Source organism: Apis mellifera, linkage group LG16 (genome assembly GCF_003254395.2).
Source record: "Apis mellifera strain DH4 linkage group LG16, Amel_HAv3.1, whole genome shotgun sequence".
NCBI lineage: Eukaryota > Metazoa > Arthropoda > Insecta > Hymenoptera > Apidae > Apis > Apis mellifera.
This window is the reverse complement of record NC_037653.1, coordinates 1,160,247-1,182,917: the sequence shown is the minus strand read 5'-3', so window position 1 is coordinate 1,182,917 and position 22,671 is coordinate 1,160,247. Positions and strand designations below refer to the sequence as shown.

Below are 22,671 nucleotides of genomic sequence, written 5' to 3'. Positions count from 1 at the left end.
TTTATATATATATATATATTGATATATTTAAGTTAAATAAAAATATTTGATTTATTAAATATAATTAAATATAATAACACAATATGAATTTATTTATCGCATCTTCATATTTTTGATAATCTATTAGTTTTTTTTCATAGTTATTTCTAAGTTATTTTTTGTAATTATACATATAATGTTAATTATAAAAATAAATTTTTGAAATATTCTTTTTTAATTAATAAGAATTTTATAATACATTAAAATAATTAAAATCTTTAAAAAATTATTAACAATATTTTTATAATATTGAAAATATTAATAAATAGAATATATCGATATAAAAATATAATTTTTATAATTTTTATTTTATTAAAATTAATTTATTTTATTAAATTAAAAAATATTAAATACAATATATATAATACTACATATATATATTATTGAAAAATAAAAAAAAAGAAAAAGAAGATAGATAGAAAGAGAAAGAAAGAGGAGGGAAAGAGAGTAATATTTAATTTACATTTTTTTAAAATATTAATAATATTATAATATAAAGTTATTTAAAAGTTATCTACAAGCATTTATTGCATTTAATTTATAGACAATATAAAAAAAATGATATAATTGCATGTAATATGTACATGATGTGAAAAAAAACATCTGCCATCATAATTTTAAAGTCTTTTAAGTTGTTAATCGTATTAGTGATATAAGAAGATATATAATATACCCTTATAATTATTAAAATATTGTAATCGATTTTTATATATTTAATTTTTTTTGTTTCTTCTTTTTTCGGTTTTTTTGTTTTTTCTTTTTCTACAAAAATAAAAATTGATATTTGAAAATAATTAATAAATTCACTAAATGATAATGAAATGATATATACATTCTTACCATTGTTTGTTCAAATTGTACTTGGTTGGGTATGTTTTGACTACCTCCTTGAAAAGCACTAAAATCTACGATTTTATAATCGAATTTTTTTGATGGCATCATGCCTTTCTTTTCCAAATCTTTAATTGTACGTTCCCTTTCTCCTTTTTTTCTTGATCTATAAATAAATTAATTTTATTAATAATTCTTATCATACTAATTATTATTGATTATTAGTTTATATATTTATATAGCTTATAAATATTATAAAATTACAATTTTAAAATATAAAATATATAAAACAAAAGTAATCTAATATTTTAATAAAAATAAAATGTTTTTATTAAAAACATTGAATTTTAATTAGTAATATAATAATATTACTAATAATATATATACATATATATATATATTATAATAATAATAATAATAATAGTAATAATAAAAAATACTTACCGCAACAAATTCATGGTTTCATTATTTGGAATTTGTTTCTGTTTTTTTGTTACACTTTCTTGTACATTTTGTTCTTCTTTCAAATATTCAACTTCACTTACATCTTTTTTCAGATCTTGAATAATTCTGGTCTCTAATATTGGAACTGGAGTTGATAAGTTATCATTAGTTTTTTCTTCTTGTACTTCATCTTGTTTATTAATATTTGAATCTCTTTTTCTTTTACGTCCCGGCATTTGACTTAATGGAGTTTGAGATGGTTTTTTTGATAATTCTGATTCATTTTTTCCTGTTATCATTTGGGAAACTTGCTTAAAGTGTTGATAAACTCTGTTTTTGCTTTCTACAATTTCTATTTCTTTTTTTAAACGATTTTCTTCTTCTTGTTTTTGTTTCTCTCTCTCTTGTGCTTCTTGCTCTGCTATCATAGGTATAACTCGTTTATATCGTTCAAATGGACTTACAAAAACAAATTTTTTCTTTTTAGTGCTTTCTTGTTCAGTTTTTCCAACTTCTTCATCCTATAAATAAATAAATAATCATTAAAACTAAAATTATAATTATATTAAAATTATAATAAAATCAAGATTATATTTGATGTCATTTATTTTTAATTTTTCTGAAAATATATATATATTAAAAAAAATATATATAATTTAAATTATTATATATAACCTCGGATATTGTTGGACTGTCAAATACAGTTACTGTATGTTTTATTGCAATATTTGTATTAGAAATTGGTGTTTCTAATACATTATTTTTATCTAATAAACATGGTAAATCAGCTCTTGCTTCCATATCACTAGGAATATCATGAGGGGAATACATCCATACATCTAAATTAGTATGATGATTCCTTTGTGTTAATCTTTGTCTAATATCTTCTTCAAGAATTGGTTTAATAAGTGGCTGCTCTCTAGCCTTTAATATTATTTTGTGCAATTTTAATAAATTCTGTCTAACCAAAGGAGGAATAGAATCACAGCATGCTAAAATTCCTTGCATTTCACGAGGTAATGTTTCAGCTATGTTTAACAACATATGATTTGGTAATACATAAGCAATACTGTCATCTTCTATTCTAGCTGTATCGTCCCTCCATTTATGCAATTCTCTTAAAGCATAAAGTTGTTTATTATTAAACATTTTCTGACTTTTTCTATACATTGTCATACAATTTTCTTCTGTCCAAATTGGTTTAACATATGTCTTTTTACAAATCTCCGTACTTCTATCATATACAACTTTCAAAATATTAATTTGTCCATTAGCTACATCAATTAAAGCATTTTTTAACATATCTTTTATATACAATAAATAATGTGTATCCTCTCTAGCATATTTAATAAGTTTTTCTGGTAAAGGTCTTATGCGCCAATCAGCCATTTGAAAATGTTTATCAGGATCTACATTACAATAATGTTTCAATAAATATGCTAAACTTAAATATGGCAGATTAAGTTGTTTTGCCGCTTGATGCGTATCAAACATATTCACTACATATAGAGATAAATCTCTTTGAAGCCATTGTATATCTAAATCTGCTCCATGAAAAACTTTTAATATTGTTGGTTTTGTAAAAATTTCATTTAACTCGTGTAATTCAGATCTCAATGACAAAGTATCTATCAAGTAATCTTTATCTTCTGTTGAGATCTGCATCAAACAAGTTATTCCTTGAAAACTTCTATAGGAATGATGTTCTAAATCTACGGCGATTTCCTTATATTGCTTTAGATCATTTATCAATAACTTGATATCTGATGGATCTTTAATCATTACTAATAATGTATCTTCCAAATTTTTGTATTTTGTTGGTTCAGATTTTTTCAATTGATCATTGGGAGGAACAAACATATTCAGTTCATATTCATAAGGATGATTAAACACTTCACCATTTTCACTTTCTTCCAAATAAATAGCTAATGGTTTCAAAGAATTAGGTTTATCTTTAATCCTTGGACACCAAGGTTTTGAACTATTGTCAATTTTATCTTTGAACATTAGCTGTGGTCTTTGAATGTTTTTACCAGCCAATAAGCGTATAGATTGAGCATTCTCTGAAATTTGCAATGGTTGACAAATTTGATTGTTCCATCCACCATTGATTGGTTGATTCTTTAAATGTGAAACTACAACTTCTACTTCTGAATTCTTGGTAATACCACATTCTTTGTCCATCAAAGCATTCTGTAATACGAAAAATATATATTATATTTATAAAGAATAAAATTTATATACGAAAAATCTTAGATGTAAATGTTTTAATAAAACATACAGCTCGATCCAATAGCACATCATTTGCTTCTAATAAAAGATCAAATTTTTCTTCGATGTCGCGATTTGAAATATTATTTTTTACACCAGTGATTCCCAATACATGTTGCACAACGTTTAATAATAATTTTATATTGTCATCTTTATTTTTCCGAAAACTGGGAAAACACGAGTAATAATTAAAATTAGATCCCGTCGGTAAATTATTAGCATTTTTTATCCCAAGTTTCATAACATGGAATGCTTCCTAAAATAAAATATATTATATTTTAATTTATATGAAAAAGAATAAATTTAATAACTCAATAAGTTTAATCATACTTGAACGTAATCATGAAAACTTGCATATCCAGGTATGATTTGATTAATTTCTTTATTTTCGTTTTCTTGAGTTTCATTTTCTAGTGTTTGGCAATTACCACTCCAATCTTCTGTAGGATCCATACTGTTAATTATAAACTATTAATTATTTTTCCACTTTCGTTAAAAATTATTCGATAAAGCAATAAAATAATGTACAAAATTGCACAACATATTCCATTTTTCCATCCATAACCTCCAATTTTCACGATGTCGTTAACATACACATACTATGTCATAGATTAATCTAATCATGATGAATCAAGTATAGAAATTTACATTATTTTAAGAATCATAATAAATGATTTTGATAGTTGTAATAAATACAAATTCCAATAATTTTTAATTAACTTAATATATTTATTATATATTATTTATATTATGTTATAGAATAAATATTGTATTTTATAAAAAAAAATTAAAAAGTTTAACATTTATGAAATTATAGTGTGTAAAATAATAAGTTTTATTATTTATTTTATTATATCATCAATATATATTTAACACAAATAATAGATCATGAATAATAGATATATTAAGTTTTATCTATAGCAAATATGAAATTGGAAAAGTGCAATTGCAACGAAACTAGGAAAATCATATGAAAGTATTTTTTAAAATGCATACACTTGCAATATAGAAAATGACGTCGAATGATGGCGCTAGTATCACTATAATCTATCCATTCCCTGTTCTCAGCGATCAAGTCCAAAATTAGTAAATAAAGATGGTGGCAGCGCATGAACCGTGTGCGGTATCGTCACGCGAAAAATGTCTAGTAAAATGAAATGGAAACGAAGAACGTGTGCGATCTCTCAGAAAAATTCAAAAGTTGTAGAGACTTAGTGATCAAATTTACCGTAAAGACGATTATAACAGTGTAAATAGTGTATCTTTTCTATAGTTCCCCGGGAGCGGAAAGCAGCCGCAAAAGAGGATAATTTGGCTCCAGAGTTCACTGTAAGGTACAAATTCTCGCTATTTTTAGACTCTACCCGAGTGTCGATTCTCATTCAGAGCATTCGTTCGTTTCATCGACGATTACAAGTCTCAAGAACGGACATGCATCCTGAATAAAGAAATGTTACGAAGAAGCGTCGATTTTCTGTCGTGGGCGTTTTCGATTACTCAATAACGAAGAAGGGAACTTCACCGTCATCATCATCCTTCGTTTTCGTTATGGTTCTCGAATATTTGTAATATTATTATGAAGTAATATCCAAGAACACATTTCTTCCTTCGACATCGTGAACGATCGAATCAATTAACGGATGTTCCTAAAGAACTCATCGAAATATCAGAATGCTATTTTTATCGATAGGAACCTACATACCGTGCTACGTGCTTTAGTTGCATACGATGCACAAATACATACACATACACAATGACATACATTTTATTCAACCTAATTGATACAATGATTTTTGAGTCGATCGATGTCTTATTCATCGACAAATTAATTTACCGATTCTACTCGTCCAGTCCTTTCTGTTGATTTGATTTTACTGTCAATATTTACATCAAGTTTTACCATATATATTTGAATTTGTAATGCTCAATCCCGACGTTAGAATTTAAAGAAAGTAGTAACATTTTCTCGCATTATTTTTATACGATACGATTTGTATTTTAATAATATTTCATATAATTACAATTAATTATTAGTTCTTTATATTATTGAAATCAAAAAATTTGAAAGTTTTAATAAAACATTGGAAAAGAATTACGTGAGAATTGGAATAGCATCCAGATAGTCGCGAATGAAATTCACCAAGAGTAGTCTATTAATTCTTGATGACTCAAACTTTCGTCGCGAGAAATTGCGATCCCGCGTACAATCACCCATTGCGAACGTAGATAGATTCATTCATATATGCAATACGAGTCGTACGGTAGAATAATAAAAGTTTTAATAATAATATGTGAATCATAAGATACCATACAAGTCACCAGATGACGTCATGTTTCAATGACATCTTCTATCCCTAACAAACTATGGATGATTGATACTTTGAAATATATTACTTTTTCACTCCTTTCTTTATCGTTTTTTGAATTACAACGGGGAAAAAAAACAACGAAATAATTGAGAATCCGTATATATATATATATGAAACGAACGAATAAAATTTTATACATTATCTAATCGTAGAAGTGATATATGAAATGATACGAAGTAAAAATTTATTATCTAATTTGGAATGCATGAAATGTAGGTGTTCGGAAGCGACGTAACAAGGAACCGCGCGTGCTCGGTCGATCGTCGATGTTTCGAGGCCACAATAAGACAGAATCGACGTTGGCAAATTTTTCGAGCGATCGTTGCCAAACGGCGCCTTCGCGCGTCGACCCTCTATTTTGCGAGTATTTTTTCATTCGATTCATCCTAAATCACGTAATCTATGTATATATATATACATCTATATTTACATACATGTATGTACATATATACGTATATATATATATGTATCTATGTATGTATATATGTATGTAATATATAAAACAGGAAAACAAAAAAAAAATTATACGGGAAGTAAGCAATTCGTATTGCGTTACAATCAGTCGCGCATTTATTTCTAATTGCTCGGTCGGATTTATCTCGCGTTCTTTCAGACTTTGCTCGTTGACAAGAGATATTTTAAACTCGATCTATAAATAAGAAGTAAAAATTATCGTGACCTGGCTACATCGTTCCTATAAGCATTATATTCAAATTACTCAGGATCATTCGCGATAACGAGTCACATCGTTCGAGCAATGACATAACGGAATATTATAACGCGACAATATGTCAAATTTTGAAGATCAAATTGAGAGTATATTCGCCGAGTTTCATCGTTTATCGATATTTATTATTCGCGAACCTTTTATCGATTTTTGACTTGACCGCGGAAAAAAGAGAGGAAAAAGAGAAAATGGAAGTCATTAGGACATCAGCCCTGAAGCTGGTCTACCCACGCGGCGGGTCTACGTGCCCGCTAAAAATATCGAAACGCAGCACGATCGAGTATCGAGAACGAGACTGACGGAGAGAACGCGACTTTGTACGCGCACGTGTTCCTTTCTAAACGATTAGATGACAATTAGACAATTCTCGTTTTTACGATCGTGCATGTAATTTCGTTGCAATCGATTTTTGACAATCGGTGCAATAATAAGGAACACTCGTTGATCGACACTCGCTATTCAAGATAATTTAATTAATCAACAAGGTACGATAAACTACCTGCTCGTTCGGAAAAGGAAATGATAAAGATTATTCGTTCTTTAATCTCCATTAAAAGTGGAACTCGTTTTCGTTTGGCACAGATTGGCGGTGTTCGTTGATTCGCGCGGCGTGACTTGTGTGACAATCGGCCAAATGAGATTGTCGCGAGGAAGTCAAGGTTTCGAGAGATATTCATTTGCACTTCGAGCAAGAAAACGATTTTGGTATATACGTATCAAGGTTACTCATCGAGGTACTAATCGAAACATAAAAGTCAAAATTTCTTTCCTTGGGAGAGAAATCATTTGTTATTACAATCGATAAATTGTTCCTTAATTCGCGAAATCAAATCGTCGCTCGTTGAATCCAAGCAATTGATTCGAAAGATAAGAAGGAAAACAAAGGAAGTTGCGGTATCGAAGGAATAAGATTCGATCGAATATAGTTGGCAGCACGCATATGGGAAATGGATACGCGTATCGTCGGGGAGGCGAACGTCGCGAGAGACGTTGATCGGCGGGAGAGACGCACACCGGCGTCTCAACACCGAAAATAAACTCACCGCACTTTGTCCGTCTGTCCTTCCTTTTCGGTTTCACCGTAACTTCGATAACCATACTCTGCCTCCTCGTTATCCTCAATCACGAGGACCGCGGGGTTTCTTGGAGGTCGATCCTCTGTCACCTTTCAAAAAAGATCACGCGTCTCTTTATTCCCTTTCTTTTCATTTTTTCCTCTTAGATGGCGTTATCCGGCAAACGGTCATTTCAATAAATTTCGCCGCTTTCCTCGGGTGAAACGTCCGTCATTGTTTCATCTTTTTATAAGATACGAATTATCGTGCGTTCTTTAATTTTTGAGAATAAATTAATTAAGGGTAAAAAATTATTATACGTGCTTTTTAGGGATTTTCAAATTGGGAACTAATTTGTTTTTCTTAATAAAGGCATCATTAATGAAAATAATGAAAGATTTAAATTTTTATATCGCATTGAAATATTAGATATTTTATTAAAACTCGACGAAATAAAAATCGATACTCGATTCAGTAAAACTTCATTTATATGAATGAAACTCTAGAAGTGTCTGATGCCTGAAACTCTATTTGAGTCCCTGTTACCTATACTATTGCTGACGTTTTAATATACATACATCTGCGCCTCTTTTTACACGGCAGGTGCGTACCGTGCAAAAAAAAAAGGATCGTGTGAAATACAAAGAATAGGCCATTACGTTACATTACGTATTATATCGAGAAAAAAAATGTAAATATTCATATCAGAAACGTATGATTTTGACGCGTGAACTAATTAATGTGCGTTTTTGCATCATAAAAAAAAAAAAAGTAAAAAATGTATGAAGGTTAATTGCGTAAAAAGAAATTCAGTTATAATAGAAAATATATTTTTTATGTAAAATAAATAAAAAATTAATTCATTAAGTATTTTTATTATATGTATATATATACTTGCAAAACCGTTATAAATATTTTATTAGTTACAAAAAATTCTTGGTTTTCCACTTATCCAATAATAATATTGATTCTTACTTTTGATATGGCTTGACTAAGATTTTAAACGTTTGTTTACGTTTTTTTGTTGAACATAAGAGCAAAAAGCAAATGGCTGAAACAGTGGAAGAAAAGCATATCCGTGAGACGATATTGATGTACTGTAAAATTTTTGTTAATAAATTATTTTTTCAAGTTTTCCTGATCAAAAATGAATCAATAAATTATATTTTCTTATTTTAAATAGATAATAAAAAAAATTATCGTTAATTTAATTGTACAAATATTTCAAATAATATTATTTGATATTATTTTGATCGAGAGAAACTTTAATAAATATGTCGGTTAAAAAAGAAGAAAATTTAAGAAAATTCATCGTTGTATTAATATTCTCACATATATTTGATCTCAGATCAAATTACGTAGCCTGTGCATCAAGCTTCGCGACATGTCAGAAAAAGGTTCACTCTTATGGTGGGGATGAATGTTTTGCAATTACGTCATAGATTAACTTTGCAATTATGAAATATTTATCACATTTTAAAAAAAATATTTTTTATAAAGTTTTCTTATATCAATATTAAATATAAATTTCTTATTTATAATATAAATCCATTTATCTTCTAACAAATTTTAAATAGAATTCTATTTCTAAAATTTTTAAAATATTTTTTGCAAATGACCATCTGAGATTAATTATCATTCTCAGAAGTGATTTTTAAATTCTCAAAAATTGCTATCAACATTTTTCAAATACATATTATTATATAATTGTATAACAACTGTTGATAATTGTGTAATAATTTATATTTAATCTCTTAATATTTTTTATAAAGTTTTCTTATATCAATATAAACTTCTGATTTATAATATAAATCCATTTATCTTCTAACAAATTTTAAATAGAATTCTATTTCTAAAATTTTAAAAATATTTTTTGCAAATGACCATCTGAGAGTAATTATCATTCTCAGAAGTGATTTTTAAATTCTCAAAAATTGCTATCAACATTTTTCAAATACATATTATTATATAATTATATAACAACTGTAATAATTTATATTTAATCTCTTAATATTTTATAAAGTTTTCTTATATCAATATAAACTTCTGATTTATAATATAAATCCATTTATCTTCTAACAAATTTTAAATAGAATTCTATTTCTAAAATTTTTAAAATATTTTTTGCAAATGACTATCTGAGACTAATTATCATTCTCAGAAGTGATTTTTAAATTCACAGAAATTGCTATCAACATTTTTCAAATACATATTATTATATAATTATATAACAACTGTAATAATTTATATTTAATCTCTTAATATTTTATAAAGTTTTCTTATATCAATATAAACTTCTGATTTATAATATAAATCCATTTATCTTCTAACAAATTTTAAATAGAATTCTAAAATTTCTAAAATTTTAAAAATATTTTTTGCAAATGACCATCTGAGATTAATTATCATTCTCAGAAGTGATTTTTAAATTCTCAAAAATTGCTATCAACATTTTTCAAATACATATTATTATATAATTGTATAACAACTGTTGATAATTGTGTAATAATTTATATTTAATCTCTTAAAATATATTCTTACTTTATTATTCGTTTATTACTCGGTTATATTGATATACGCTTTGTTTTTAGATAAACATAAGGAAAAATGGTTGTGGGAGAGGCAAGCATACACAACATAATGGGAGGAATGGAGAGTACGGGTGGGGTGCGACTTCACAATCACAAACGGAAGTTGAAGCAGAGGTATGAAGAGCATTACGAATATCTTGTGGGGTCCATCCGTGGACGATTGGCTATCGAATCGGTTGGCTGTCGCCGGCCATTGGGACCGGTCGGAGATCTTTTAAGATTGCCGGAACGTAAATAACACGAGATCGTTTGTTCACGCGCCAGTCGTAAATCATTCGTTAAATAGTAATAACGCGTGGTTCAAGGCGTTCCTCGTTATTATTTCGTGTCCCATTTATTTTCCTCAGGTTTGACATCATCAAAAAGCTTGGTCAAGGTACTTACGGTAAAGTTCAATTGGGAATCAACAAAGAGACCGGACAAGAGGTGGCAATAAAGACTATAAAAAAATGCAAGATAGAAACGGAAGCAGATTTGATCAGGATACGAAGAGAGATTCAGATAATGTCGAGTGTGCAACATCCAAATATCATCCACATATACGAAGGTATCGTTTCATGTCAGGTATATCAGGATTGGGCACTTTTTATTTTTGTCCTTTATTGAAACAAGAAACGAATGATCACTAACTAATAAAAAGTAAAATTTTAAAATTTTATTTAAGAAATAAATTGTTTCTAAATAATCTGTTTTATTATTTCAAATAAAAGTAGAAAATAAGATAAGATAAACAAGATAAAAAATAACAAAGTTGTACATATACATGAAGCACAGATTTCATTTTGCATTGCTATATTAAAAAATAGGCAAGTATTGTAACAATAACAAATATAAAAAATATTTTTATATTTATATTATAATTTACATGTCAAATATATTGATATAATAACAGAGATGAAAATAATAAAAAATAAAATATAAATATTTGTGCGAATAAAAATTTAGTTTCACAATGCCTAATCCTAATTTGTATAATTTATGTAACTAATAATTTTTAAATTCTGATCTTAATCACATTTTTTTCCAGTGTTCGAAAATAGAGAAAAGATGGTGCTGGTAATGGAATACGCGGCCGGTGGCGAGCTCTACGATTATTTAAGCGAGCGTAAAGTATTGACAGAGCACGAAGCAAGACGAATATTTCGGCAAATAGCCACCGCCGTTTTCTACTGTCATAAACATAAAATTTGCCACAGAGATTTGAAACTCGAAAACATTTTGCTAGATCAGGTTGGGAACGCAAAAATCGCGGATTTCGGCTTATCGAACGTGTTCGATGAGCAACGATTATTGAACACGTTCTGCGGTAGTCCACTCTACGCCAGCCCCGAGATCGTTAAGGGTACTCCTTATCACGGCCCTGAAGTTGATTGCTGGAGCTTGGGCGTTCTTCTTTATACTTTAGTTTACGGTGCCATGCCCTTTGACGGGTCTAATTTCAAACGACTAGTCAAACAGATCTCACAGTCAGATTATTTCGAGCCTAAAAAACCATCGCGTAAGTATCTCTTATGTCTCTTTCCTTTCATTTTTCTCTTCTTTCTTGGAGTTATCAATAATAAAAATCTTCATATATTTAATAGAAACTCAATCAACAAGTTCATATTAAAATTTATAATAAATTTTATAAGATACACAGAATGTAATTATTATTATAAATATTTTTATATTTAGTAAAAATTTAACATTTTTTTTCATATTAAAAAAGTTCATATTAAAAATTTATAATAAATTTTATAAGATACACAGAATGTAATTATTATTATAAATATTTTTATATTTAGTAAAAATTTAACATTTTTTTTCATATTAAAAAAGTTCATATTAAAAATTTATAATAAATTTTATAAGATACACAGAATGTAATTATTATTATAAATTATTATTATTTTTATATTTAGTAATAATTTAACATTTCTTTTTTCATATTAAAAAAGTTCATATTAAAATTTATAATAAATTTTATAAGATACACACAGAATGTAAATATTATTATAAATATTTTTATATTTAGTAATAATTTAAAATACATAATATATAAAAATATTAAAATATATCATTAATTCAAACAGATTAAGAAGTATTGATGTAGGGCATAATTTTTTTTTAGAAATTTATGTAGATCAATCTTTTCTAAAGTTTTTGTCAATGCTGAATAATATAAAAATTTTATATAAAGGATTTAATTAAAAGGATTCTATCTCTTTTGAAAAATATTCTAACATAAACTTTTATCAAAGAAATCAGAATATTCAGAAATTTCTTGTAAAATTCATTTATTGTATAAAATCAATTTTGTGACTAATTGTATCTTTAAGCTCATTAGTAACCAATTCTGTGTTTTCTTCTTTTTAGCTGCTTCCCCTCTTATCAAAGACATGCTGACTGTTTGTCCTGGCAGGAGAGCAGACATCGAAAGGATTTGCACCCATTGGTGGGTAAACGAAGGATATGAGCAGAATTGTCTGGATATTGCTGAAGAGTTAGCGGCTCAGACTCCTGTCAGATTGGATTTGCTACTCTCCCTGGTGCCGCAGTCCGCGAGCGCGGAGAAATTGGTGATAGGCGATCAACAATCGGCCGGAGATGTTCCAAACAACGTGTCTTCCGAAACTCTAGTACCGACCAGATGTCACTCTGTTGGAAGCTTGATGGAATTGGATCAGAGCAGTTCCGACAGGAGGATAAGAAGGGAGTTACTCGAAGAGGAGCCGAGAACAGCGCCTATCGGTGGGGATGCCAAGAGAAAATTGGAGACAACGCCCTCTATGGATGAAACAGCCGCGGCTGATGCAAAGAGAAAGGAACGATCTCGAAGGAAAGAGAAACGGGATGAGCCGGAACCTAGAATGTATAAGTCTGCGTCAAGGTTCAATTCAAATGCTTGCACAATGTCATTCTCCTCGTTTTCTTTCAATTTTCAAAACTTATTCCTTTTCCTCGTTCTAGGCATCATTCGGCGCCAATTCCAAATTCTATCACGGAGGAGGCTATGGAGGTAGATCCTATGGTAACTGTTCCTATCAGCAAGACTGTCGACTTGAATAAAATAGAATCTACAGCTGCTTGTTTAGAATTGATCAAAGAATGCAGCGAAAGATCTCCGAGCAAAGAGCGAAGCAAAACGCCTGTAGTTTTCGAAGAGGAGCAACCATCGCTCCAAGATGCCGTATCGCGGCAAATTTTAGCGGAGGATCGAATTATCAACGATCGCAGTTGTGACGATGAATACTCGAAGAACGAGTGTCGAGGGAAATCGATGGACGGCGGACATCGCGACGAAGTTATGTCGAAAGCTTCAGAAAAGCTCGCGTTCAATCAGACAAATGTATCCTCACCTTCCAAGTTCGAAGCGTCGAACGAAAAAGTAATCGATAAGATACCATCCGTCGGTCAAGACGACGCGATCAATCTTGAGGCTACTCAACGAGAATTTAAGAAGCTTAAAGAAAAAGCGCTCTCCCTCGACTCGGAGCTTTGCAACGAGGCGCGAGAAGTTCCCGCGAAGACGTTCGAAAGGAGGCGTTCCAAAATATTCGAAACTGCGGAGAAGTTTAATCAAATGGCATCAAGCGTGGAGAGCGAAAAGCCTAAGAAAATCTTCATACCGGGTGTGAATGTTGGAGGGGCAAAGCGGGTGTTCGAGAGGAAAGCTAGTCTCTCTTCGATAAGCACACCTCCGCCTGTGAAGCACACTGCGTCGAAAATGATCATCGACGTCCCGTCTGCGACGGATACGAAAAGAAATGAAAATTCGAGCGACAAGTCGAAGCAGACGCGAAATGAGAGCGAGGAAGTGGAAATGGAGGGCGAAGAGAAGAAGAAGGAGGAGGCGAAGAAACGAGCCGTCGACATAATAAGTGGTGCTATTGGAAAACCGCCTATGCAAAGGAGGATAAACGGCTCCCCGCCGATATCCCCATCAAGCCAAGAACCAAAGAAAATTTCATCAAAAGTATCGTCGAAGATTGGAACCAATGATTTGCGTTCAACGACAGAATCTGTGTCTATGCCAAATGTTGAAACGAATTTTTCGTTCGATGAAAAAACGGTGGATGCTAACAGAGGAGCCACAGTAAGAATCTTGAAAGATCTTAATAAAAAGTAACGAATTGGTTACGTGCATGGTTATCTTTAATTATTATTTTTCAGGTTTCCACTGCGTCCGAGGCGTTCAATAACGACGAAGAGCAAGAAGAGCCGAAAATGTCCAGCAAAATGGAAATTACTCTGAAAAGCGCCACTTTACCCAGACCGCGAAAGACGAGCAAAGCCGAGATTTCTATGACGGGTGCGAAATCTTCTGGGGCTGAATCTCCCTTCGCGTTCAAATCTGAACTCGAGGCCAAGATTGATGCGTTCCAACCGCAGAAACTGCGAACACAAAGATCTGAAGTTGCTTTTCCTGTTGCGGCTGCGGTACCACAAACCAATAGAAGCTCGAGTTTGGAACCTGAAACCAGACCAAGGAACATTGCACCGAAAGAAAGAATAATTCCGATCCAGGTATATCAAATTAAATTTTATATACATTGTAAGACTTAATTATAATGTATTTTAATCGTTTAATCATTTTTTCTTTTGTATATAACATTTATATTTATTTTAGATGGAAGCGGATAATCAACAGTCGCCACAATCATCAACCTCACCACCGTCGAAATTACCGCCTATGCCTCAACGATCAGTTTCACAGAGATCTGGTTCGTTGTCTCGTCAATCGACCGCAGACTCGGATACTGACAGCGCTCTCGGATCTACCGTTGGACCTGAGCCAATCCGAAAGAGTCCTAGAGAGTACATTATTCCCATTGCCGTAGAAGGCGGTGGATATGTTACCCCCAGGTCTGGTAGCGTTGAACCTGAAACCAAAACTGGTAGTTCGTCCACCAGCACAAACGTTCCCCGATCAAGGTTTGGCAGACCACGAAGAATGAGTTCTCTTCTCTCGGATGCAAGCGAGGACGAATCACCGTTCTCCTCGTTGCACAGGTAACTATTGCTAAAAATTTGGTATTTTTCTTTTCTGATGTATCGATGAGAAAGTAATATCAATTTCATTCCTGCAGAAATAGATTTGTTATAATGTAATCATATATTTAGTTTTCAAATCATTTAAATTCTGTATTATAAATATTATAAAATTGTAATAGTGATATTATTATATTTTTTATATTTTTGTGAAACAATTGTTGAGAATATTAATATATATTAATTTTTCATTCACTTTTAGATGATATTATCTTATAGTTAGAAATTCAATTAAATTTAATAGACTGTTCACTAATATATATATGTTCATTCATTTGTTTCAGAAATATAGAAAATATTTTTTCAGAATAATTGTATTTATATTTTCTTTAAATCTATATAATATGAGCGATTAATATATCTAACTGTTGTAATTAACATTTGAGTTTAGATATCTTGAATATTTTATGAAGCATAGCATACTTTTATAAACTAAATTTATTACAAATAAATATGTGAACATTTGAAATTATTTCTCAGTCAAGATGAAGATCAAGTAAATATGTGATTGATGGAAATGAGTTTATCTTTCAGGGATAGTGAGGATCTCTTACAACGACATATGCATCGGTTGAGAAGCTCTCGACCTACAAGACAACCATCAGAACACGCAGACAGTTTATCTTCTGGTGAAGATGACGACGATGATGGATTCGAATTGTTAACTGCCGAAAATTTATTTTCCACTCTATTGTCCAGAGTGCGAAGCTTGACACAAAGATTGAACGTTGACGACAACCGTACTACCGGTTTTCCAAGTTCCCGATTGTTCGGAAGATTAGGATCTAATTCCTCGCAAGCTTTCTGGGGTCTGAATAAACCATTATCAAGGTAATATTCATTTATATTGTTTACAATTTGTCCATTTGTTACCCATTGCTTTTTCTTAAGCATTCAACATTGCTTCTCCTTTCAAAGCATCCGCGATTCGCTTTTTTTTCGAATATTCTTTTTAGCTAGCTTACTGCTCGTATGAACTTTCAATACCTAATGACAACGATTTAACGCTTGTTTGTGCAAGCTACCAGACATATGTCGAAACGAGGACCGTGACTACGTGAGTCCAATTGTTAACAACAACTTTAGAACAATGTAGTCTATGCTGATTATTTTAGAAGGTAGTGCAAAATATATCACGAGTAATATATCTCGAATCGGTTTATATAAATCTCTTTTTTCTTGTATACACGTAATACGCACATAGAAACAAACATCATAAAGAAAAAATATTTTTTATAAATGACAATTTTGTACTTTGGACAGCAGCATACATTTGTTACGATTTCTTTCATTTATATGCCCCCTCATGTATATTCAACATCAGAGTTGGGCATTGTTCAAATAAATTTTTAGGTTAGGTTCGATTAAATTAAAAATAAAAATTTTATTTGAATAACTTTCGGATAAACTTCGATTAAGTTTTAGAAATTACTATTTACGAATAATAAATAGTTTCTTTCTTATTCGAATAAAATATAACGAATATGATATAAAATTGTTAAATATCATCTTAATATAATGAATTGGTTCAATGAAAAATTATTTTAAAAATTATATTGATATATTCGTAACATTTTCCTGATGAAAGTGAGATTATTTAATCATATATATTAATTATATTTATTATAGTCTTTCCTTTTTTTTTTCTTCTTTCTTGTCACAAGAAATACTTTTCATTGTAGACTCTTATTTATACAGACATAAGACACGTCATATATACTGTACAATGTCGCACTTATTGTCATTTAGCTCTTTTGAATAACGAATAATGTATTGAAATAAATTTCTTTCGAATAATATTATAGATTCATTAATAATAAATTTTTCTTTAAAATCATTATTCATTATTTACGAATAAATCTGAAAAATTATTCTTTTTATAATTTTTATAATCCTATATCTAGTTCTTCGAGTTTTTTTAAAAAAATTCTTTATTATACTTTCCATTATTTCTTTTATTTCTTTAATTATTTTTCTTAATATTTTTTCCTTTCATTTCTATTCACGTATTCTATTCAAATATTTTGTGTTTTTTGTCTTGTCTAATTTTATTCTCTCTTTTTTTGTTCCTAATCTTATTTTTATTTTTACTTTACCACTTTCATTTATTTATTCTTATTTTTCTGATTTTCTCATCATATATTCAGCTATTCGACTAATCTTTTTTGCTCTTCATATATAAATGATTTATTCATTATTCGTTACTCGAATAAAATTTCGCCCAACTCTGTAACAATCTCTGTAATGTAAAAATAAAATTTTAGAAAATAATCGCGCTTAATCGTAATAACGCGCAATAACCCTTTAATGCATTAGAAATTTACAAAAGCTTAAAATCATGAAAGCTAAATGATAATATTTTTTATTTTTTTCACGAAATTACAAAAAAATCACACGAATGTTTTTTTTATCTGTTACTAATTTAGGCGACTGTCGGAGTCTCAATTCAGGCATTCGCTCAGTCGGGAAGGTGATATATTCTCGAGAAAAGATTCTGTAAACTCGTCAAACCCGGGAACGCCAAATAGTCCAGGTTCACATGTTCCTTCGAGGGAAACGGTGTTCGATATCGGCAGTAACACTTTACCAAGAGGTAAGAAAATGTCAAGCGATTGTTCTACGAATTTTTACTGTATTACGAAACAACCGTATCGAATTGCAATATAAATCATTGGTATTTAACGAAAGTGAACCCTCTGCGTTCTTTCTTCTTCCATTTATTCATAATTATCGGAAACTTGCACGAGACTCGATCGAGCAACGATCGTCGAAATGTGTGATTTTCGGAACGCAAATGGTTTACACTCGGGATTCGATCCAGTGTTAAAATTTTATTGCAACTTTCGCTTAATCAGGCAAATCTGATGAATTAGCTGTACAATAGAGATACGTTTCTACATAGTATCTCGTTAAAACGTGCCTTCGCAGAAGCAATATTACGTTAATTTTTCCATCGAATGTAAAATGTTTTAGAACCCGAATCATTGATGATGACAATGAACGATTCGAAATAATTCAAAGGATATCGATTCACATCGGTCGAAACAAGCTTCTGCCAAGTTGCGATACGATGATCGTTGCTATTTTACCACTGGTTGAAACCACAACTAGTGCGAGAAAATGCTGAATGGTATTCAGTATGCATCTCCTAGTACACCTAGCTATTGTCGAGTCGTTGATAGACAGAGCATATCTTTTTTCTTTACTTTTACCGATTCACCTCTTTTCTTTCCATTTCACTTCCTTCTTGTTCTCGTCTCCACTCTCTCTCTCTCTCTCTTTCTCTATATCTATATTTTTTTGCTCTAATTTACTCTATCTTTCCACCCATTTGTAATTTTTTTTTCTCCTTTTCTTCTTTCACTTCTCTCTTTTTTTCTTTTTTTTTTTTTCTCTCTCTTTTTTTTCGTCCGAATATATTTTTCGATGTTGTTGCCTGACAATGTTTTTGCAACATTTTATACTAACCTCATATATAGAATAAATACATATATGGTTCTTGTTTGGCACAGGTGGGTAAACGTTTCGGTAATTTTCAGCCGAAAAACAATTTTTTCGAGGTGTATCGCAAGAGAGAGAGAGAGAGAGAGAGAGAGAGAGAGAGAGAGAGAGAGGCAGTAGTGGATTTAGCGAAATAGGAACCCTTGGTGGTATAATTTTCGGGGCTTCTAAAAAGAATATGAAATATAGAACATAATGAGATTTATCTCTTTTGTTAAATATATAATGTGAAATAATATTTGTAATTATAATAAAGATATTTATACAATAACACATATACACATATATAAAGAAAACAATGGATTAAGAAAAAACAATCTCATACTTTTTTAAATAGTTTATTTTTTAAAACAAAGAAAGATTTTTCTGCTGATAAATTCCAAGTGGGAATGGGATATTTAAAGTAATTTTTATAAGATTAATCAATAAAAATAATCCATGAATTTATTTGCTTATTGATTCTATTGAATTACTTAATATTATCAATTTTTTTTTCAACTTTATATTTTTAAATGAAATCATTTTTTGTCATACATTGATGCAAACAGTATTCTTTACAAAAAAAAAAAAGAAAAGAAATGATTAACTTAAAAAATATTTTGATTTGAATTTTTTATCAAGTTTGCTATATGAAAGAAGAAAAAACAAAACATGAAAAGAAAAATATCATTTTGTTCCTTATCTATACAGTTTTAACAAAATTTAAATTTAAATATTTTCTAAATTATAATTTTATGCATTATGCATATAAATATTTCTGTATTGTAGTCTTTTTACAGCAAGTAATTGTGAATTATTATTTAATAATTCATAGATATTCATCGATTCTAAAAACAAAAGTTAATTTACATATTAAATATTACATTTAAATATTGATCGAGGCTTATTTATTATATCGTACAACTTTTCTTTTGGCTTAAAAAAAATCGTTCCACGAATATTATTATCACTCTATATATATATTTGGAAATATTCAAAGCATTGTTTGAGCAATTTTGTATGTTTTTGTCGCTGTATTATATTTTTTTAAAAAATATAAGCAAGAATTTTTTTAGTTCATTATTAAAATCCATAACATTTATAAATATTTTCTATAAAAATTTTTTAAAATTTCTTTACATAATTTTTCTTTCTTTGGATCTGGCAAATCTAAATCGTGGAATATTTTAAAATTTTCAATATTATAATCTGTAAAAAAATTATATCTATATGAAAAATTTGTTTCGTCAATTCAAATCGACGTGACCTTTCCAAGCTCAGGGCCCCTGATAGCCGCCAAATCTGACTACCGCTAAATCCGCTATTGAAGAGAGAGAAAGAAAAAGAGGGGAGAGCGAGTCAATCGTTGGCTGTTTTTTGATCGAAAGTCACTCGGCTGATCGAAACGTCACTCGCGCGTGTCTCTTTTTTGGATTTTGAACGAGAGCATGCAAACGGTATCTGCCTGTTGTTTTTTTCTTTCATTCTTTTTTTTTTTCTTTCTTTTATTTTTCTCTCTCTCTTTTTTTTTTTTTTTCCCCTATTTCCACAAAGTTGAGAATAATTAAACATACGAACGGAGGCCGAATCTTACGTAATTCCGAGGATTAAGCGCCCAACGGTTGATCGCAATATTTTTTTCGCTCGCGTTTTAGAAAAGTTTGAGCATTAAAAATTACTCACAGACGTAACTCACACTTTGCCTAACATAGAACCTCGTAACGTACAATAGTAGCAAGTTGCAATGTTGTTGATTTACATATTATCCCATTAACACAGTAGTAGTTGCAATTTATTTTTCTTCTTTAATTTGTTCAGTGTATTACACTAAAGTTTATAAGCATGATTGCACACGTGATCCATACACACGAATACACGAGGATATTCAGTTCTATTACTCTCCAAGAATAGAATCCATCTTTGATCAAAATTTATGCATCTACTTCACGTCTATCGTCGACTCTGCAATCAGCGATCAAAGGAGTTATCGTTTTCCACCGCTAAAACCATATTTTACAGTTTATATTTTCGGTAATACACAACAATTCATTTCTTTCCCATCAACGCAAATTTTATATTTTTTTTTTCGCTTTCTTTTTCGGTACCATATTCATATTACATTGTAATGTTGGATCGAAAGGGAAAAGAAAAAAAAAATGAAGAAAAATACGACACGATAATGGAAAGAAAATGAGAAATGAATAATAGGAAGAAAATATTTGGTAATTTAATATCCATGTAATACTTTATGCTGAAAAAGAATAAAGAAAGAGAGAACCCATAGGATATTCAAGGTTATATTACAAAGAATGGTGCCAGAAATTGTTGAAACTACGAATCGCGAGTTTCGTTAAAAAATCGATATCTTGTTTGAAAACAACTATCCCATTAAACGTCGGCGAACGTTCGTAGAATTTGAAATGCGATACCGCTTTAACGGTTGGTTACCCATTTTTCCACTCCACTTGATCAAAAGGATCGTTCGAACGTGAGTATAAAGTTTTTCGAAAGAGAAATTGGAAAAATAAAAAATTAATCCCTCACTGGCATCATTCTTTTTCATTGCTTGTTACATATATATATATATATAGTACACGGAATGATTATCGAAAATATATTCTAGAAAAATAACGGTGGAATCGTATTGTCTAAATACGTATAATTGATCGTTTTTTCTGACGGTTGTTGCAGCGACCGTACGAGTGACTCTACGTAGGCGGGCAGATGCTAATCCCCAATAGGCAAATCAAGTTAGGTACTATGCTACACTCATATTCGGCGAACGTCACCTCGTCGAGTGAACGGTGCTCTCTATCCTCCTTCTCGATGTCGTTCGATTGTTTACACACGTCGAACACTAAGGTGACCCGTTCCGCGCGACAGTTGTCCAACCACGCGAACAAAACATCTCGATTCCACTCGCGAAAATACTCACCCGCCATCGCGTTGCTCCATCGTGTTAATTCCGTATAATACAGCATGTAACGCTGTCGATTACAGTGGATACATTTTTTGACAATTAACAAATACATTAGAATGATAAAACAGTAGTGCCTGCTTAAATTCAAAATCAAAATATTTCAGCTTAAATGACTTAACCTAATTACTGTTCATTACTTAAAAATAAACCAATTGATAAAAATTGAGTAAATATAATAATAAAAACATAGTAAACGAGCAAGCAAGGTATTCAAAAGTTATATTTCTATAATTTTCATTTTATCTTTCAAAATGTGATATTAATAAGATTCTCTTTATAAAAATGAATTCAAATATGATATAAATTGTATGGATTTTGATTTGGAATAGTTTAATTGATTATTGATAAAAGAAAAAATTCATTCGATTTATATCGAATTTGGATTTCAAAAATTCTTAAAGAAAATTATAAAAATTTAAATTTTTTTCAATCGAATATTTCATTCTATCTTTTTGAAGCACAAAATTGGTACATTATGTCTTTCTTGCTTGTTTTTACTATATATATATTGTTTTCTAAGAAGTTCTAATTTCAAACTCAAACATATTTTGAAATAAAATTTTTATCTGCTTTGGAAGATAACAAAAAAGATAACAATATAATAAGAATCTTCTAGCATATTAGAAACGAGCACTACTGTTCAAATGTATCATAAATTTGTTTGATAAACATTTTTAATTTATTTATCAGTTAACTCGTCAAAAAATGTATCTTCAATGATCGCAGCCTAACGGACGACAGATGTGAAAATGAAACAGAAATTGACACGTGAAGACGAGAAAAACACAAAAATCAAAATATTGACGTGGTTTCAATTTAATCTTCGTCTCAACAAATATTATTGCTATTATCG

The 22,671-nt window shown here is 30.1% G+C and overlaps 2 protein-coding genes and 1 long non-coding RNA gene across 5 annotated transcripts in view; 2 read left to right on the top strand and 1 right to left on the bottom strand.

Annotated features, from left to right (window-relative positions):
* Nucleotides 1-541: 541 nt before the first annotated feature.
* LOC113219318 (exosome component 10) lies at nt 542-4,193 on the bottom strand. Its single transcript, XM_026445863.1, has 5 exons — nt 3,916-4,193; nt 3,596-3,841; nt 1,990-3,507; nt 1,315-1,835; nt 542-1,036 (listed from the first exon to the last, which is right to left on the bottom strand). The coding sequence occupies exons 1-5, from the start codon at nt 4,036-4,038 to the stop codon at nt 802-804; spliced, it is 2,643 nt and encodes an 880-aa protein (XP_026301648.1). The 5' UTR covers nt 4,039-4,193; the 3' UTR covers nt 542-801.
* Nucleotides 4,194-4,653: 460 nt separating this feature from the next.
* LOC409952 overlaps nt 4,654-22,671 on the top strand; it is a 28,738-nt gene continuing 10,720 nt past the window's right edge. Inside the window, exons 1-11 of one of the 3 annotated variants that reach the window (XM_016916921.2) lie at nt 4,654-4,919; nt 10,328-10,441; nt 10,675-10,874; nt 11,355-11,825; nt 12,683-13,196; nt 13,277-14,402; nt 14,480-14,833; nt 14,937-15,319; nt 15,893-16,189; nt 16,380-16,415; nt 17,785-17,951. In XM_016916921.2, the coding sequence (XP_016772410.1) occupies nt 10,344-10,441; nt 10,675-10,874; nt 11,355-11,825; nt 12,683-13,196; nt 13,277-14,402; nt 14,480-14,833; nt 14,937-15,319; nt 15,893-16,189; nt 16,380-16,415; nt 17,785-17,951 (3,646 nt within the window). In that variant the 5' untranslated portion in view covers nt 4,654-4,919; nt 10,328-10,343. Of the gene's footprint in view, nt 4,920-10,327; nt 10,558-10,674; nt 10,875-11,354; nt 11,826-12,682; nt 13,197-13,276; nt 14,403-14,479; nt 14,834-14,936; nt 15,320-15,892; nt 16,190-16,379; nt 16,416-17,784; nt 17,952-22,671 lie in introns of those variants that run through there. The other 2 variants (XM_016916922.2, XM_026445860.1) reach the window with 2 other exon arrangements.
* On the top strand, nt 20,876-21,980 carry LOC107965658. The gene is made up of 2 exons (XR_001705807.2): nt 20,876-21,060; nt 21,530-21,980. It is a non-coding gene; the product is annotated as an uncharacterized LOC107965658 (long non-coding RNA).

What these genes read in the sequence shown, in the direction of transcription:
- LOC113219318 (XM_026445863.1), bottom strand. Translation starts at nt 4,038, where the DNA reads ATGGATCCTACAGAAGATTGGAGTGGTAATTGCCAAACACTAGAAAAT. An exon ending in GTTTTCATGATTACGTTCAA is followed by an intron (nt 3,842 to 3,915) that starts GTATGATTAAAC and finishes ATTTTATTTTAG; the next exon opens with GAAGCATTCCATGTTATGAA. An exon ending in ACAGTCCAACAATATCCGAG is followed by an intron (nt 1,836 to 1,989) that starts GTTATATATAAT and finishes ATTTATTTATAG; the next exon opens with GATGAAGAAGTTGGAAAAAC.